The 18255-nt window shown below is 52.6% G+C and overlaps 1 protein-coding gene across 5 annotated transcripts in view; it reads left to right on the top strand.

The window, feature by feature from the left end:
* SEPTIN9 (septin 9) overlaps positions 1-18255 on the top strand; it is a 512715-nt gene that overhangs the window by 75555 nt on the left and 418905 nt on the right. For all 5 annotated transcript variants that reach the window (XM_051797520.1, XM_051797524.1, XM_051797521.1 and 2 more), the window contains one exon: positions 3674-4333. In XM_051797520.1, the coding sequence (XP_051653480.1) occupies positions 3674-4333 (660 nt within the window). The remainder of the gene's footprint in view (positions 1-3673; positions 4334-18255) is intronic.

The raw sequence follows: 18255 nt of genomic DNA, 5'->3' as shown, positions 1-18255 counted from the left end.
CCCTGTTTCTCTCAGTCCTTCTCCTTTCTCGTGCCTGGGATGTTTGACCTTCTCCGGACCACAATGGCCAAATGTGCCAGCAGGACAAGCTGGGCACTGAAATCCTTGTGTAACCAGAGGCACGAGATGGACACCACACCCTGCAGAGAGCCATGGGTGGGAAAGCTCTCAGGTTGTCCCCAGGCAAGTCAGTGGCACTGCTGGAGAGGAAGTGCCACTGGGACCTGGGGGTCCTCATGTTTATGCTGTCAGAAACTGCTGAGCCATTTCTAACCCTTCTTTGGGGTGGCAGTTCCTTGCCCAGCCCTTCAGTACCCACTTATTGCCCATTGGGAGTGCAGCACTGACATGGGAAGTGTTATCTGGATGGCTCAGGTCTCCTGCAGCTGTAATCGTGGTTTTGCAGTTCTCCCTTAGGCTTTTTGAACCCCTTTGTGTCTGGGCTTTGACCTTTTTCTCTTTTCTGCAACAGGGCCCAGAAAGACCTGGAAAAAAGCCATTTTTGGGTGTTTTATTCAGTCCAACCCTTCGATAAGGGAAAGGGCTGGCTGTGCTCCAGAAAGACCATGCTGTGACATTGGGCAGGTTTACCACGGGCTTGGGGCAGTTTGAGGGGTTTGAAGTCAAAAGAAAAGGCCATGTGGGTCAGTATTGCCATTGAGTGACCTGCCATTTCTTTAGGAAGTGGCAGTGGAACTCAGAGGAGCGGAGATGATGGACACAGTTCATGCAATGAACCCTGGAGGTCAGCAGGGCTGTTTGTATCCAGAGATCATTAGTGGGTCAAAAAGAAGTCCCTGAACCACTTGATACTGAGAAATCTCCAAGGCAATGTCCATTAAGGAAAAGTGCTTGCCAGTGTTTCTTTTGCTGTCGAGTTCCTTGAGAGCATTTACTCTCAAACTGTTGCTCAAGACACATCTGTCAGGAGGTTATAGGGCTGTAGGAGTAGATGGAGACTGAGTCGGCTGGCTGGAGGAGTGGTGAGCAGGTTTTAAGAGCCTGACATGGACAGAACTGTGATCCCATCCATCAGGGAGCTGGCAGTGCCTGGCTGGGCCGTGTCCTCTGCTGCTCTTGCCCACCCAGCTTTGCTCAAGGCTGGGAAAGGCTCCCCGTCGGGTCGTCCCTTCCGCTCTCTTTGTTTTCCTGCAAAATGCAAACTGGGCTTGGTCGGTGCATTGTTTTAAACTTGGGATTTTTGGGAAAAAAAATAGCTAAAATGTTAGTTTCTGGATTAAGTATGTGATGGAGAAGAAAAACTATAGCAAAGCCTGTGCTGGAGACTCTGAGCTCCAGCCCAGTCTTGGAGACCTGAGAGTTTAAACACATTGATAAAGCTTTCAAGTGTGGGACTTTTTTTAGATTAATTATTCTGGGGGTGCTGAGAACTGAGACTTGGGCACAGACCTGCAAAGCACAAGCTGTGCCAAGCACTGACAGCAGGGCAGGAACTGCTGCAGAGAGCATTTCACCTCTGCAAGCAGGTGATGACATGGCTGGGAGAGCTCCGTGGAAGTCAAACAACAGAGCAGATAAATTGGAGAAAAAGCATCTTTAGTTTTCTTTACTGCCTCCCTCCCTCCTTCCACCCATGTCTAAATATTTCTGAGATGCAGGATAGACCATTTTGTGGTGCCCTTCATGGGACCCTTCCTGGGCTTTAGAAGGTGGAAGATATATGTCATGCTTTGTGCTTTCCTCTCTCCGTAGCCATAAAGCAGCAGTGATGCTGTTCCCATCAGGTTAACACAGAGATTGAATCGCTCTGTGCATCCCTCCCTGCCCATGCCAGCTGGGACCCCCTCCTTGGGAGCGCATTCCAGACACCCATCACTTCCCAGCAGTTCCCTTGCCAGGGTCTGAACCACAGCAGGGGGACACGTGTGTGTGTGTGTGTGTGTGTGTGTGTGTGTGTGTCTGTGTGTGTGTCTGTGTGTGTGTCTGTGTGTGTGTGTGTGTGTGTCTGTGTCTGTGTCTGTGTGTGTCTGTGTCTGTGTGTCTGTGTGTGTGTGTGTGTGTGTGTGTGTGTGAGTGTGTGTGTGTGCCTGCCCATGTCTGTCCCTGAGCACAGAGAGGCTTTTGCTGGGTCACTGATACACAGCATCCTGAGGAGGCTCTTTGTCCAAGGCTCTCAGTCCCAGGCTCTGCAGTGCCCACCCAGGCTGGTTTTGCAGCCTGACATTCATACTGAGCAATTTTTGGTTTCCCATAAGAAAGGCAAAGCAGCCCAAAGCTGTATCCTCACACTTTAACCCCTGTGAGCCCCCCCATCGTGTGGCTTGTCTGACACACAAGCTCCAGCTCCGTTTTCCCATTTTCCTCACCATCTCCTTTGGGACTCCCTGTGCTGCTGCCACGGGACGTGACCATGGCTGTCCCCAGCCCCTGCTGGCAGGACAGGGGTGGCTGCATCTGCCTGGTGTCAGCAGCTGTGTTCACAGCCCGTGGCACAGCAGAGCCGGGGTGGCTGCCACGTGGACGGCCCCCCTCGTCCCACCGGCTGGTCCCAGCCGGGACAGATGGCTCCTCTCCAGAGAACGGATGTGTCCGAGGCATGGAGGGTCCCCACGTCCCCAGGCCCTGCCCTGGGGGTCAGAGCAGAGATGCTTCCTGCATGGTGGCCCTGCTCCAGCTCCACCCCAGGGGTGGGTGGACATCCTGGGACGAGGGAAGGCTGTGCTCCCGTCTCTCCCCTGGATTGTGGCATCCTGTGGGATCTCAAGGCCAGGTTTTTAGAGGCTAAATCTCACTGTTGCTATCCTTTTGATGGAGAGCATGAGTGGACTCATTAAGGATGCTCGTGCTGCTCATTAGCAGCCTGGCTGTCATCATGCCAAGGCCATCAGCATGCTGGCTCAGCCTCACCTCGTGGAGACTCCTTTGGGACCCCAGGGCTGTGCCTCATCCTGCCCTGACCCTGTGCCTGACTGGGTGCTGTGGGGCACTCATGGTGTTTGGATGGAGGTCCAGCAGTGGTTCTCTGCATTCCCTCCTTTCTTGTGGAGTTCAGCCTTTTATTTCCATCTGGCTGGGGCCTGTGCAGAGCCCAGGGGTCTGATGGGCCCAGTTTGCCCCTTGTATTGGGGTCTCACATCCATGTATTCAAAGCACTTCAGTCTTTGGCTCACATAGCCTCCAGGTTTGTTTTTAAGGTTATGAGCTTCTGTGGCTACCACCTTCAGTTTTCTTGCTGCATTTATGTGGATTTGGTGCTCTTCTGGGATTGTTTTCCTGGTCCCAACTTGGATTTTGCTGGCGGTGGGAAGCCTGTGTTTACCTGTGCATCCTTTGGATGTGAGAGGGAAAGGGAGGCACTGGGAGTTGGATTTCTGGCTGCCCCCAAATCCAGTGCTCTGCTCCCCTCTGCCATACTATAATGGGACCCTCTGCTCCCCTCTGAGCATTTGTGGGGCGTGGGTGGGATGGAGGGCAGAGTTTCTGCTTTGGGGTTGAATTTCCTGGCCCTGGTTCCAATGTTTATAACTTGTTTCAGGGTTTATAAATTGTGTGAAGAGCGTGGCCCTCAGTACCCACCTGCTTAAATGGGTTGTGAACCCTCAGATGAAGGAGCAGAAGTGGAGTTATGAGACTTGCACGGTGTCTGTAAGTGTCTCTGGAGGTGCTCAGGTGGATGGTAACTAAATTCTGAACTCCTTTTCATGTTTTTCAGCTCTGAAAAGATCTTTTGAGGTCGAGGAGGTAGATCAGTCTTCGAATTCCTCCACCCCACAAAGACGGGCCCCGAACACCCTCCTCAGGTCCACCGTGTCCAGCTCCACGCAGAAGTTTCAGGAACTTGGCGCCAGGAACTCGGAGCCATCCGCCCGACATGCAGAACCCACAGTCCAAAGATCACCCAAGCCCCCTCTGAGGAGAGTGGAGCTCTCTGGACCCAAACTGCCCGAGCCAGTGTCCAGAAGAACAGAAATCTCCATTGACATCTCATCCAAGCAGGTGGAGAACTCCACCTCAGGGTTGTCAAGGTTTGGCCTCAAACGAGCAGATGTGCTGGGTCACAAACCCCCCGAGCCCACCCCAAGGAGGACTGAGATCACCCTCGGCAAGCCCCAGGAGCCGGGTCTCCGGAGGGTGGAGGCGCCGGCATCAAAGATCCCGGAGATGCCGCAGCGAAGAGCTGAGACAGCCAGCGCTCCCGCGCCTGACACGGCCACCAAGCGCGTGGAAATCCAGGTAGCAAAGGCTGCTGAGGTCTCAGCCCCACCAGCACGGCAGGTAGAGAGCTCAGAGCCTCCCCTGCCCGCCCAGCCTCCCCAGGCAGAGCCAAAGCTGCAGCCGGTGCCGATGGAGAGCCCACCAAAGAGAGAAGAAGGTGAGTAGAGCTCTGGGCAGCTGCTGGGGTGAGACCCTGGCTGGTACCTGCCACAGGTCCCCATGCAGAGCTGCCAAGCACTGTGTGCTGCTCTGTCAGCTCTGCTGGTGATGCCTTTCGAGGCTGCTCTTGGATCTGTGCTCAGATGTGTCTGCATGCATAGCTGTTATCCTGGGGTTTATCCTGGCTGAAAGAGCTGTCAGTTTGAATAAGAAATGCCATCAAGCCTATAAGGAAAGAAAAGAGAAAATGCTAAGAGCCCGGGTGCTTGCAGAAAAAGACAGTTCTGCCAGCTCAGGCCCTGTGTGCAGACCCACCCACCCAGCATCCTGGAAAGGCTCTGGGGTGCAGGAGGGGCAGGGGCTGTGGAAGCATTGTTGGGATGGCTTGTTGTTTATAGTGTTGTTGCTTATGGTTGTGGGGCAGAAACCGCCTCTTCATTAGCAGGAGTCAGGGTTTTATTGACCTTGGAGCCGAAGTCTAATAACATCATGGACCAGAGCCACTATTAAACTGGAGCCCTGGCTTATATTAGCTCTATCTTGTTTTCAATTAATCCCGTATTAAAGCCATCTTCCCTCCCCCGCCAGCCGTCATTTATTCTCCCGAATGTTTAGGAGATTTTTTTTTTTTCCTCTTCTGACCTGTTAATTACTTTTACATTCCCCATCACCCACGAGCTCTCTCCTGTGAGGGATGCAAGGCACCACCTCCCCTCCCCACCCTGTGCATTTCCCCGGGGGCTGTGGATGATGTGGTCCCTCCCAGGACCTGGGAGGTCTGTGCCTGGCCCCAGAGCTGGGCCGTGTGCCCTTGTCTCACCCCACCATGGGTTGGTCCTCTGTCCTGCTCCATCCCCTCTCCCTGGGTGCAGCCCTGCAGTCAGAGGGCAGTACAGGGTCTGTGGAGAGGGCAAGTTTCGGTGTGGGCAGGGTCTGAAATCAAATCAGGAATCAGCAGTGGAGCTGATATCAAACCCACAGGACTCAAGTGGGTTTCTCTCACTGTGTGTGGCTTAGGCGTGGCTTTTCTGAGTTGGGTTTTAAAGAGTGCGTCAACACCTCCAGCAGGTTACAGGTCAGTCCATCTCCAGCTGGGCATGGCTGGGCTCTGAGCCCCAGCCCAAGGATAGGGTTTGGCTGAGCCTCCCTTTTTTGTCCCCAGCTGCCATGTGTGTGGTGCCCAGGAGGCCCATCTTCCCCCATGGGTGGGTGCTCAGCCTTGTCCTACTGGGTCTGGGCTGCTCTGAGCTTCCCAGGCTTTGAACTGAGGATGGCTGGGCACTTTAAGAGCAGAAGACCATCTAAAGCTGCTGAATCCTCCAGCTGCCTTGGGCAGGGGGAGAGGGAGAACAGCTGCTGGGATGAGTGTTACCCATGAGCCCAGCTGTCTGGAGTCTGCCTTGCAGCATGAGCCAGCCTTGGTCCTGGTACAAAAGGGGCTTTCAGTCCAAATGTCTCCAAAAGTCACAGAATCACAGAATGGTTTGGCTTGGCAGGGACCTTAAAGATCATCTAGTTCCAACTCCACTGCCATGAAGAGCCAGGAGATGAAGTTGTGGGTTGTGAGGGCTCTTGTCTTCTTTTCCCTCTGTGTCAGCATGAATCCACAGACCAGAGTCACTGCCAGAGCAATTGTCCCCTTCCTTATCTCCACCTCCTCCATTGCCATCACTTGAGGTTGCCTGGGTTTGCTTTCACACAGGACCCCATTGTGGGGTGCTCCTCCCATTGTGGTCCACAAAACCCACCCTGAGGTGATGCTGGGTGGGTGGATGGCATCTCTCCTTGTCGCTGGTGTAAGCACACAGAGAGATTTGGGGAGGCTGCACAGGGACCCTCAGCACATCCCATGGATGAGTGCAGGCATGTTGCCAGTGCTCACCAGCTCCACTGCAGCTCTGGCCCCACCACAACCCCCAGAGTGAAAATGCTGGCTCTCTGATGTCTGCAGCAGAGACAGCACATGGTAAGTCCTTCTCCTGGTGTTTGGGTCACCCAAGAGGTGCTCCCATGGCAGTGGATGCCCCTCAGTCCTGTTGCTCAGTTGCTGTCCAATGTAAACAGCTGAGCAGGGGGTGCAGGCAGCTGCCTCCAGCTGCCCTCAATGCTGTGCTGGGACTTGCCTTTCCCAGCTGTCAGGCTCAGCTGCCTTGCCCTTAACCCCTTGTCCCGTTGCTGAAGGTATGCAGGAGAGCATGTTGTGCAGGAAGAGGCGGGTTGGAGGAGAAGAGCAGTCACAGAGAGCTTGGCAGTTCAGAACAAACCACAAAGGAAAGGAGTAATTATAGCCCTGAACTTCATTAAGGTGGTGTGGCTGCTGGTGTGGGCTGAGCCTGCTCTGGAGCTGTGGTTCCCAAGGTGGGAGGAGGGCAGGAGATGTCTAGATGGGGCAAAAAATATTTTTCCCTGTCCCTGTTCTCCCTCTCTGAGTCACTGTGCTGTCCTGCACTCCCAGGAGAGCACTGGCTTCGCTTCTGCTGCTGTAACGTTGAGTTGGGCCATTGGTGACAGGGAGGTGGGACATGATGCCCATCACAGTGTGATGTCCCACTGCACTGGCATCCTGGGCAAAGCTGGAGTTCGTGTCTCTGAATTGGCTGGTGCTCCCAGCTGGGACAAGGAAAGGTGATGGGATGACCAGGAGATGTGGATTGCTATAGCTGGAGTTGTCCAGAGAAATCTGAGCTGGGCTGTGCAGTGGGTGTGGGCAGGGGCAGAACACACAGAGGGCAGAAAGAGGCACAGGCAACTAAAAACAGACATAACAAGGTGAAGGGAAGGGCTGTTTCTGAACCCGCAGCCTCAGGCACTGTGGGAGGCTGCCTTTGCTATGTAGGACTTACCAAATCTTAATATCCAAATATGACTGCCCGTGGGTGGTGGTGACCTCTGCCGAGCTCCTGCCGTGGGCAGCAGTTCCCTCCCAGTCCCGGGGCACTGGCCCAGGATGGAGCTGGCAGACGAGGATGTTCCTCTCCTGTGCTGGCAGGGCAGGTCTGAGCAGGGTGTGTGGTGCCTGTGCCAGTGTGGCAGGAGCTGGTACCTCCCTGTAAGGAGAGGAACAGGGAATCATTGTGGGAACAGCAGTGCTTCATCCAGAGACATCCACCAGTCCTTCGTAAAGGAGAGATCCTGAGGGATCCTCTGAGCTGGCTGAGGGACGGGCAAACCCTCAGGAAGAACCATGTTGAGTCTATCGTGGCTGATCCTCCCACGTCCTCCTGCCTCAGCATCCCCTTCCACTGGTGCCTCCTGTCACTGGTGCTGACATTGTGTGGCTGAATGTCCTGGTCTTCTGTTGTTCCTCATGCCTTGCAACGTGGTGCTGGTCAGGCTTGGAGAGGGGGGAAGGCATCGTTGGTCCCAGAAAGGTTAATGTTTTCTATTTTGGTTTAACAGTCTGTCTCAGCTCCTCCCACATCTGAACCTGTTTGTATTTGAGATGAAGGCTTGGTTCTGGGATCTCAGGTGATGGATTGGAAGAAATCCTAGATGAGAAGTGAAAGCTGGTTTGATCTGGTGATCCTATTTATCTCCACACAAGCTGCTGTGGGTGCCCAGGCCTTGAGGACAGCACGCAGCCAGCAAGGCAGGCTCTGCCCCACAGCACTGCTGCCTGCTCCTGCCCAGTGGTCCTCTCTGGATGCTCTGGAGCTTGTTAAGATAGATCAGGGCAGATACAATGAATAACAGGAACATTCACCTAAAGCAGGGACGTGACCTTCCTCTGCAATAGCTGTGGGATGTGCAGAACAGTCTGAACCATCTCTGAGCTTTCAACTTGGTTGGAATCTTTGTCCCATCACTGCCTGATGCTGCACTTTGGGACAGCTACACAAGGTGCCAGGTACCTCTTAAAAGGCAGCAGGGCCCCCCTTCTTATTTTTGCTGCAGAACAAGCAGGGTGATATCAGGATAGTGAAGTAATTCAGCTGTTTCACTCTTTTTTCCAGCTTGAACCCTTATGAAAAGAACTCCCTTAGAGTTGAGCTAAAATTAAAGCAATAAAAAAGTAATTAAATAAAAAAAAACACCAGAGGGAAACTTTGATACCTACTGAGATCCTAGTGTAAGCCAGGGGCCCGTTGCTCTGTGCTAGGAAGCTGTGGTGGGGGATGCAGCCCAGAGGCCCCCCAGCCTTGAGCCTCCATCCTACCATGGACACCCAGCAAGCCCTGGGGTGACTTTTCTTCTGTGCTGTCCTCCAAGAGTGACACCAAGTGTGGGTCTGCTGGGCTGGAGCTGGGTTAGAGGGATTTGGACAACTATTAACACAGTGAGAAGCTTCCTGGGATGAAGAGCTGAGTGGAGATGCAGTGAGTCACCATTTCCAGCTCCCAGAGCTGCACTGCTCTTTAGCTGTACAAAGAGATTAAAGCTGTAGGGAAATGTTTCCTTAAAACCAGCTGACAGATTTGGGCTAGATTACTGGTAGTCTTTTTTTGTTCTTGTTATTATTTTTAATGGGAAAGCGCATGCAGACCGAGATACCAAATGGAGGGGCTGAGTGGGAAAGGCAGAGTCCCAGTTTTTGAACTCAGGTGCCAAAAATGAGATAATCTGGAAAAATCTAGACCTGCAGCGCCAGCGACTTGGAAGGAAGGAGCGGGAGCACGTGTGGGGGAGATGATCATGTCCCATCAAGGAGGCTCTGCCTGATCCAGGACGCCACGTGCGTGGCCTCCTGCCTGCACGGGGAGAGGGGGGGCCTGGCTCTGCCTGCTCCCCCCTCCCACCATGTGCTCTGTCCCTGGCTGTGCAGGGAGCACCCTCATTTTTGGGGTGTATTCTGATGCCAGGAAGGAGGCCAGGTGATGTAGTTGTGGTGGTGCTTGTGCTGCACATCCTTGCCTCCCAGGAATGTTGTTCCCAAGCTCATTATGTTCATCTCTGGTCACATTGGCATTCACGTGTCCCCTGCTTTGTGTGGGCACAGTTTATGTGGATACTGTCATGGTCCCACATGGATGCTCCACCCTGGGCAGTGAGCCTGCCCGCCTCCAGGCTCCAGTACAGCCAGCCAGGAGAATTGCTTTGCCTTTTTAGAAGTCCCTGAGGGCCCAAAGGAAAAGCAGTGATCTCCCCAGTTCAGCTTCATTATGCAGAGGAATAGTTTCCCATAGGAAACATTACGGTTCCCACTTCCCTTCCCTGCCATGCGTCATTTAAGACCAGGAGAGGGTGAAACTGTGGATGCTGCATCCAACTCTGGGGATCCCAACATAAGAAGGATGTGGATCTGCTGGAGCAGGTCCAGAGGAAGCCACAAAGATGCTTCAAGGGCTGGAGCCCCTCTGCTCTGGGATAGGCTGGGAGAGCTGGGGGCATTCAGCCTGGAGAAGAGATGGTTAAGTGGAGACCTGAGAGTGCCTAAAAGGGTTCCAAGAGAGCTGGAGAAGAGACTGTGGACAAGGGCCTGGAGTGACAGGAGAGGGGGGAATGGATTCCCACTGCCAGAGGTTAGAGTTAGATGGGATATTGGGAAGAAATTCTCCACTGTGCCGGTGATGAGGCATGGGAACAAGTTGCCCAGAGAAGCTGTGGCTGCCCCATCCCTAGAAGTGTTCAAGGCCAGCTTGGATGGAGTTTGCAGCAACCTGGGATAGTGGAAGGTGTCCCTGCCCATGGCAGGGGGTGAGACTGGATGGTCCATAAGGTCCCTTCCAAACCAGTCTGTGATTCTTTGCTGAGCTGCAGAGTCATCCTGGCCGTGGGCTTGGTGACCTGGCAGGCCTCTTCCACAGGTGGGTTGGGGCTGTGGGTGAGGTTGGGGAATCCACATCATCTCCTCCCAAACGTTGCAGGAAGCATCTGTGGATGAACATGTCTCTGTGGAGGTCAAAGCCTCCTGTTCCAGGCAGAAGGTGACCAAGTGCACTGCATCTGGAGTGCTGGCTGGCTGCAGGCTCGTGGGGTCTGTGCTTGGGGTGTGAGCCCTGTGCAGCCTCAGGACCCTCTGGCTCTGCACCTCTGTGCCTGCAAACCAGGGCAGCCCCTGGGCAGAGGTGCCTTTGCTGGCTGAGAAACAGGGGTGAGTGTTCCCACCTGCTGTGGGGTTTGTGTTCGTCTAAGTGGTGCTGAAAGGCAGGAGATACAGCCCTGGCTGAGGGTGTTGTGCAGGAACCAGACCCAAGAGTTTCTCTGTTTATCTTGTGGTATTTGCATGTCTGGAGCCCATGGCAGTCGTGCTGGGGAACATGCTCCCCACCCACCAGCTCCTTTGGCATCTCCAAGATTTCTCACATTTAGGTTAATCATCCTAGAGGCTGATAAGGCAAATAAAATCCGTTATCTTGACCAAGATAAAACAAAGAGTTTGCTTTGATCTCCCTCAGTAAGGCCTGGCCGCTCATTTTGTGACTGCTCTGCTGTCTGCTGGGGGAGGGAAGTGATGGCAATGGTGATGAACCTTCTGTAATTAAGAAATCATTTTCTTTTAAGCTATTTCTAGACCTCTGTCCCTGTCAGAGATGTTTCTGTTGGCCATCAGTTGAAGGGACACCATAGGCTGGGTGCAGTGCCAACTCCATAAACTGTGTCAGAGGACTCGAGGAACTGAATTGAGATTAGAGAGAGATAACTTTGTTTTGAGAAGATCAAACGTTGTCGTGAGCGAAAAGGACAAGTTGACAGCAAGCCAGTTGTGTTCTTGACTCCTCCAGCAAACAAACAGACACAGAGACACTTTTGCATTGTCCAAGATGCCGTGATGAAGCTGAAGTGAACGTGGCTATAAATGGAAAAAGCAGCTGGTCTTGGATTGCAGCCTGTGCTCAGACTTCTTTGGGCCCAATTTTTCTTACATCTGTTACAGGTTTTAAAGGAGGGATGTGGATGTAACCAACCAGCCTTTGGGTTGGTTACATTTGGGTTGCTTTTTTCATTGCTCTTCTGAATGGGTCTCTGCACAAAAAGTTCCCTGGGTTTCTGTAGGGTCACACACATCAATATTTTTACCCTCTTGAGTGGTTCTGGTTTGTTTTGGCATGAAGAGAGCACCGGACATGCTGAGGGACAAAGCTGCACCGAAGGGCCTGGTCCAAAACATTTTGCAAACAACAGAACTTTGCAGATGTTTATGCATTTATGGAAAGCAAATAATTTTAGAAAAGCCATCTAAGGTTGCTGTGCCAGCCCAGGAGTGTCAGCGTGGGGATTTGGGGTTGCTTGGCTTGTACTGCGGTTTCTTCTGTGTGGAAGCAGTGGGTTGGTTTTTGCATAGCGAAGGCAATTTGTACAACATCAATGAAAAATGGCTGAAACAAAGCATCTTGCAACACCTTGAAGTTTCAAAGGTTGATGGTGCCCTAGCAAATATTAGCATAACCTTGGATTTATGTTTAGCTTTTCAACCCTTGAGACGGTGTCTGAGTTGGGGGGGTCTTACCAGCCCCTGGGTGTTCTCTGAGTTCTGGCTCTGCAGAGGCTTTCCATGGTGCAGCTTTAGCATAGTCCCTGGCTTGTGTTTCTGAGGGGTACAAAAATATTTAGTGGAAACTGAGCACGTCCTTTTGTCTTTCTGTGTATTCAATCTTCATCCATCTATGAGCAAGACTTTTGCAGGGAATACTCCCAGTGGATCCCATGCACATGGCTTCATCCGTCCATGGCATTCACCCTGTCTTGTCTGAGATGTCTGCACTTGAGCTAATCATCTGGATGTCTGCCTCAAGCTGGTGGAAATTATGTCCTCGAAGGGTTTATTTTTCTCTGCTGAACGTAAGGAGAGCTTATGGGATTGGTTTGCTGGAGATGTCTCTGTTTGGGTGAGAAAAACTTTACCCTCCTGTATTATTCCCAGAATCAGAGATGGAGGTGAAAAGGGATCTTGCAGCAGAACAGAACTGTGCCAGCCACTAATCCCTTGTTATCAACAGTGCTTGACAGCCCCCCAGCAAACCTGCTCCCCTTGGGTCAGGTTGTTTTATTGTTTATTTAAGTTCGTGGGTCAGACTGTCTTTGATGCTTATCGAGAGTGCTTTAACTTTTTATGGCAGTTCTGCCTTCTCCCCTTTCCTCCTCTCTTGCTGCACATGGACTAGGACAGACATTCCTTCCTTCTTTCAAAAAAACGCTCAGTTTGGGGAGATCTGAGAAAGAAGATTAGATGGGAATCCGAAAGGATATGGTTCCTTGGAGGAGAGGGCAGTGATAAAAGTTAATGATACATAAGCTCTTGTAAGGAGCTTTCTCAGTTACAGCTGTGTGGTAGCTCACGAGTCTTAAATTGTAGGGCATTGCTTTCAACTCCAGCATGAATACACCTGGGGTGTATTGCATGTGGGATAGGTAGATCTGGAGGGACATCACAGGAATTGCCCTACCCAGTTGGACTGGAGCCCCCGCCTGTGTTTTCTTCCCCTGTGTGTTTTGATTCTGGAGGGGAATTTCTTCATGTTTACTCATTTTTGTTTGCTCTGATATGGGAGGCTGCTGGTAGAAAGCATCAGCTTTCTACTGATGCACCAACGTGGTGTGATCTAAATCCTCCTCTGCAGCTCTGGTGCATGGAGGTACAGGATGAGTCCCTGGTTACAGTCTCTGAAGCTACGAATGTGCAGCTCATGCCCCATCACATGCAAGATGCACTGAGGGCATTCACTGGCAACCCCCATCTGTAGTGGAAATGAGTCCATTGGACCAAGAGCCAGAAAAACACTGAGAAGCTGGCAAAAATTTGTATGGCAGGAGAGCCTGGTTGTGTTCCCGTCTTTGCTGTCCACTTGTTCACTGTCCTGGAGGAATCCCAGTACCCACTCCACTTTCTCCTTTTGTAACAAGGAGCTGGTGAACGTGGCAAGATGCCTGGGTTTCGGTCCTTGTGTCGGGTCCTTTCTTCATCCAGGTTCAGCTGGTGATAAGGAAATTGCTGGACTTGGTCACAGAGGTGCAGTGGGATCGTGCAGGGTGGGAGAAGCTGCTCTGCCCAGGTCACTGGAGTGGCTCTACAGAGAGAGAGAGATCCTCATCTGTCCAGGAGAAGAGGGAGGGTATCAGATGGTTTCTGTATCAAAACTTTCTCCACTCTACCCTGCTTTCCCCTAAATTTGAAAAACCCATAGTTTGGAGAGGAAAAAAAGGATTTGGAAGGCAAACTTTGGATGTGTCCCAGGGAGCAGATATGGGATGGATGTTGCCTCCTGACTGGAGGCTGCTGGCACTGAGGGAGGTAGAGCAGGCACTGGTGGGGTGTTTGGATGCTCTTTGCCTCATGTCCTCTTCCCCTGCTTCCATGTGGTGCAGATAGCATGGAGAATGGAGATTACCTTGGAGTTGTCCAGATATGTCCTGGGAAAAAGGAGTAGATGTGAACAGCTTTTCTGATAAAACATAATTGTTTAGACAAACTCTGGCTGAACTTGCTTCCTCCTGCATCCCAGCAGGCAGATAAATGGGGTGGAAGTGGGAGGCCGAGTTCATAGGCTGCTGAGGCCCTCCCTGGGGTCACACCACCCCTGAGATCCCCTGTCCACCCATTTTGGTGGCCTCGGGGAAGACAAGAGGATGCAGTTGACTGCTGAGGATGATGCCCTGGCTTTAGGTAGTTCAGTGCTCTGAGATGGGCAGAGACCTTGATAATGCAGTGGCATGAGTGGTCCTGGTGGGCAGCAGTAAATCCATCCTGGTGCATCTGCAGAGGCTGGACCTTGGTTGCATGTTGCTGTGTGGGATGCAGGAGGTGAATTTGCTCCAGCCCAGTTCTCTCCAAACCTGGCAGTCCTGGGCATAGGGTGGCTGGGCAAAGACCTGCCCCCGAAAGAGATTCCTGTTAGACCTGGAAATGATGGAACAATCAGGATTTGGGTGGGATGTGGCCACTGGAGAGATGTTGTCATGCCCTGCATGGCTCCTACTGAGGTCTCCAGGAATTGCTTTGTGGAGTCAGATAAAATCTGAGATCCTGCCACAACACTGATGTTCCTCCCACCATCCCTCGGGGAAATGGTCCTCCTTGCCCTACTTTGTGTAGTAAATAAAAGTTTATTTACAGCCCAGGAGTGCATGCCCTGAGGTTGGGAGGTGAAGGGTTCCTGCAGGGCCCTGGAGGAGCTCTGGGGTTTCCTCTTGGCTTTGTGTCTTCGGTTCCTGGGCAGAAAAGTCTTGGGAAGGAGCAGCTCTGTGGGTGGGAGCTGGGGGAAGCAGAGCCCTTTGCGTGGGCCCTGGGGCATGGCTTTGTTTCCCTGTAATAAGGTCACAAGTGTGTGTGTCACCTGGGGAAGAGCTGAGAGGAGATAACCAGCGTGGGCTGGAGCAGCCAGGGACAGCAGCAGGGGGTGGGCTGCCATCCATCTGTCTCCCCCCTTGCTGAGGGTTATGTGAGGATGGGGCTGAGCTCCTCTGACCAGGGTCTGTGGGGTTTCCAGCTCTGCCCTGGCACTGCCCAGAATTGCTCTGTGGAGCTTCAGGGAAAGAGCATTTGGCTTCTCCGCTACTTGGACGAGTGGAAAGGGTCTCTTTGGGGTTATTTCAGCCCATGTGTGGGGCAGATTGTATATAGGACAGTCGTTTGAAGAGCAAGCAAACCAAAGCTGTGACTTGGGCTGCAATGAAAGAGCAAAGCTGGGAAAGCTTCAAATCATGGCTGCAGAGACAAGGGGGACATGGTTGTGGCTTTCTGCTGGGTAACAGTGTTGTGTCCCTTGGGAGGGACACAGAGAACATTGTTTTGAGTTTCTGCTTCTCCTTCTCATTTTTTAGACATGCAGAATTAATTGCTCCCTTTCATTGTCTGCAGCAATATTTGTTTTGCTGCTCTGTGGCAGCGGGGCCTGGATGGGTTTCACAAACTGAATTTTCCCTGGACAAGCCCCTCCTCTGATTTTGCACTTCCAGCTGCCAGGCCCGGTTTTAAAACAGCTTGCACCGAGACTGAAAATATTTGAAGGGCAGAGCAATGCCTTGCAGGAAATGGCTTAAGCTTCCTGCTCCCAAGATGGTGTGAGTGTTAAAACAGAACTGGAGAAATATTAGACATCCTACATCCGGCCCGGCAGAGGAGGGTGACCCGGGGGTGATGGGATGGAAAGCCCAGACCACCCCCCACTGCTGCCTGTGCCCAGCAGGATGAGGGGCCCCCCCAGTCCCTCATCCCCCTGACTTTATAGAGGGGGAAAAAATGGGCAAATTGTTTCCTGCTCCTCAGGGCTTTGCTGTGTTTTAGTTTTGTGGGAAATGTGTGGGGAGAACTGGTCAAAGGTGAGGGGCAAAGTGTCAGCAGAGTGAGTTTCCAGCAGAAAATGGGATCTGGTTATGACAAAGTGTTTGTATCAGTTTATCCACCACCTTCCAGCCTGAAGTGAAAGGTGAATGTCTAGGATAGATGGATCTGAGTTGGTCCCATTTGTTTGGGGCTGGAACGGGGCTTTCTGCATCTGTCAGCAAAAAACACATTGAGTTACTGACTTAATCAGAGGCAACTTAATTCTTCCAGCTCTGATGAATTCCCACTTGGTGCTGGCTGAGCACCATCTACCTGGCCAGGCAGGGAATAGCAGCTGGCTGTACATCCGGGATGGATGGACAAGGGTGGAAGAGAAATGGGAGCATGTGGGGGGGGGAGCGTGGGGAAGGGCAGGCATGAGGGGGGAGGGCAGTGGACCTGCGGGCAGGGTGGTCCTCGCTGGAGCTCTCGGGTGGGAGTCACATCTGCAGATATTATTCAACTACCTGGGGGTTACTGCCCTGTTATGGGAAACTTCTCCAAACCCCAGTTTGTTGGCTGGAGCGTGGAGATTTGGGTAATTTTGTTCAGAATGTTATCAGTTGAGTAAAAAATACCTGAGCCATGTGGCTGGGGGTCTGTAGGTGCAGTGGAGGAATGAGATGGGGGCTGCAGGGCTGTGGGCAGAACAAGCAGGGTACAGTTCAGAGCTTGGGCTGTTCCGAGCTCATTCCTGCTTCCTCCAACAGTCACTAAGAATCATAAAATTGCTCCTAGTGGAAGAAAAATTACACCAGTGCTGGGACCTGAGTCCCTTTGGGAGGCGTGTTCCAGCTCCAGGAGCAGGAGCAGAGCATGTGGGTGCTCTTTGGGCGGGTGCACCATGAATGGAGCATTATGCTGTGCTCCAAACACCCTCCTCCCAGGCTTTCCGCTTTGACCCCTTCCTTTCCTGCGCTGTTCCGTGTGGGATGGTGGGAGCCCAGGCAGATCTGCAGCAGCGTGGATCCAGAGGGGTAAGTTCCATCCTCAGCAGGCGGATCTGGGCATGGGGAGGTCAGATTGCTGGTGCCCACCTTTCCCCATGGCACATAACCCCCCTAAACCCTGAGAAGTGCTGCCCTTGGGGCTCTGGATTTGGCTGAGCTGTTTGTTTTCCATGGGGTGCTTTTCCCATGAAGGCTTTGACCAGCAAACTTTGGGGAGGGGAAGATGAGGCTGATTTGAATCCCAGAAGGAGTTACAGCTGGCTGAAAGCTGTGTCTGCAGCCCCCTAATCCATCAGCAGTGCCCACAGCTCTCAGACAACAGGCTGGGGCTGGCGAAGCTGAGGGAGTGTGAGCCAGCCCTGGGGCTGCTGTTGCAGGGTATTGGGAGGCAGGAGAGGAGGGGTGGGCTGCACCAGGCTGCATGGAGGCTGCAGGACTGGAGGGGCAGATACTGGGCTGTTTGGGATCAGAACTACAGTTAGTTGACTTGGAGTCCTCCCCGTTTGCCTACGTGGCTGCCACACTGTACAGGGTCCAGGGGGATGGTCACACAGAATGGGGGACAGGGAATGTATGTAGAAAGGCTTTGCTGTCCCAAATGGTGCTGGGTTGGAGGCTGCTTTTACACTGTTCACCCCATCAGCTGGTGAAGCAGATACCCACACTCAACATCCTTGGGTCCACAGAGCTTCAGGTGGACTGGGGGAATGGGGGGAACTCATTGGAAAAGGAAACATCCTTCCCCAGAAGTGTCCTGGAGCCCATCAGATGGTTCAGCTTCCTCAGCTTGTGCTGAGCAGCTGTGGTGGAAATGTGGGTCTGCAGGAAGGAGCGATGCCGCTGTGTAATCACTGCATGGTTGATTTATTTTTATTATTCTTGCTGGCTGATCCTCGGCCTCCCACTCCCAGCCCTTCCCTCCATGTGACTGTGGGCCAGTGCATCCCCACATGGGAAGTGCCCTCCTTTCCCACCTTTCCCACGGCTCCCGCAGAGGGATGGGGAGCCCTGGGGCTGCAGCAATGGGAGGGGCACAGAAAGGTTTGGGAAGAGGTTTGGAAAGGGCTCATTGCAGGGCAGAGGGCAGTGCTTGCCTTGCTTGTCCACAGGTCTGTAGGGGGGCAAAGTTTGTCTTAAATCTTCCTTAAAGCTCGTCCTAAATCTGAAATGAATGGACAGTTCGAGTTTTAGCAAGTCTCTGTGAGACTCTGAGGTCCTGCCTTGCCCTGATGTGGTGTTCACTGCTCAGGAAGGGGATGGATTGGGATGGGAAGGGCAGGGACATCCATCTCCATCTGATAGAGGAGGTCTGCACTGGACCTGCCTCCATCCCTCAAGGGATGAATCCAGCACCCAGCCTTTGCCTCAAGAGGGCACAGCTGGTTTCCTCATTGCTCTTCATTTATTTTTTAATAAATTTGCACCACAGCCTTTGCTTGAATGGTCCCAAACTCTGGATCTGGGGCCTTGGAGCCTCCAGTAATGCTTTTTCTTCAGGACCAAAAATGTGACTGATGGTTGATAGATCCCCAAGAGTACTTCCAGGGTTGTGGAGGGACCTGGGACCCCAAGAACATGCTGAAGTCAGCAGCACTCTCTGCTCTCAGCTTCAAGAGGGTGTCAGACATGAGAACTGTATCCTGCAGAACTGAAAACCTCAAACCTCACTGGGGCCCCGTGACCTTTAAGAGGCACAGAGTGTCACAGAGCAAAGCCTCTGCCTTTATCTGCAGATCACAGCCCGGGGAGGAGGCTCTGAGGGGTGATGGG

Source organism: Manacus candei, unplaced genomic scaffold (genome assembly GCF_025592945.1).
Source record: "Manacus candei isolate 608988 ecotype Guabito, Panama unplaced genomic scaffold, ASM2559294v1 h1tg000047l, whole genome shotgun sequence".
In the NCBI taxonomy this organism is placed as follows: domain Eukaryota; kingdom Metazoa; phylum Chordata; class Aves; order Passeriformes; family Pipridae; genus Manacus; species Manacus candei.
Note: the sequence above shows the minus strand (reverse complement) of the source record. Positions and strands in the feature narration are given on the sequence as shown.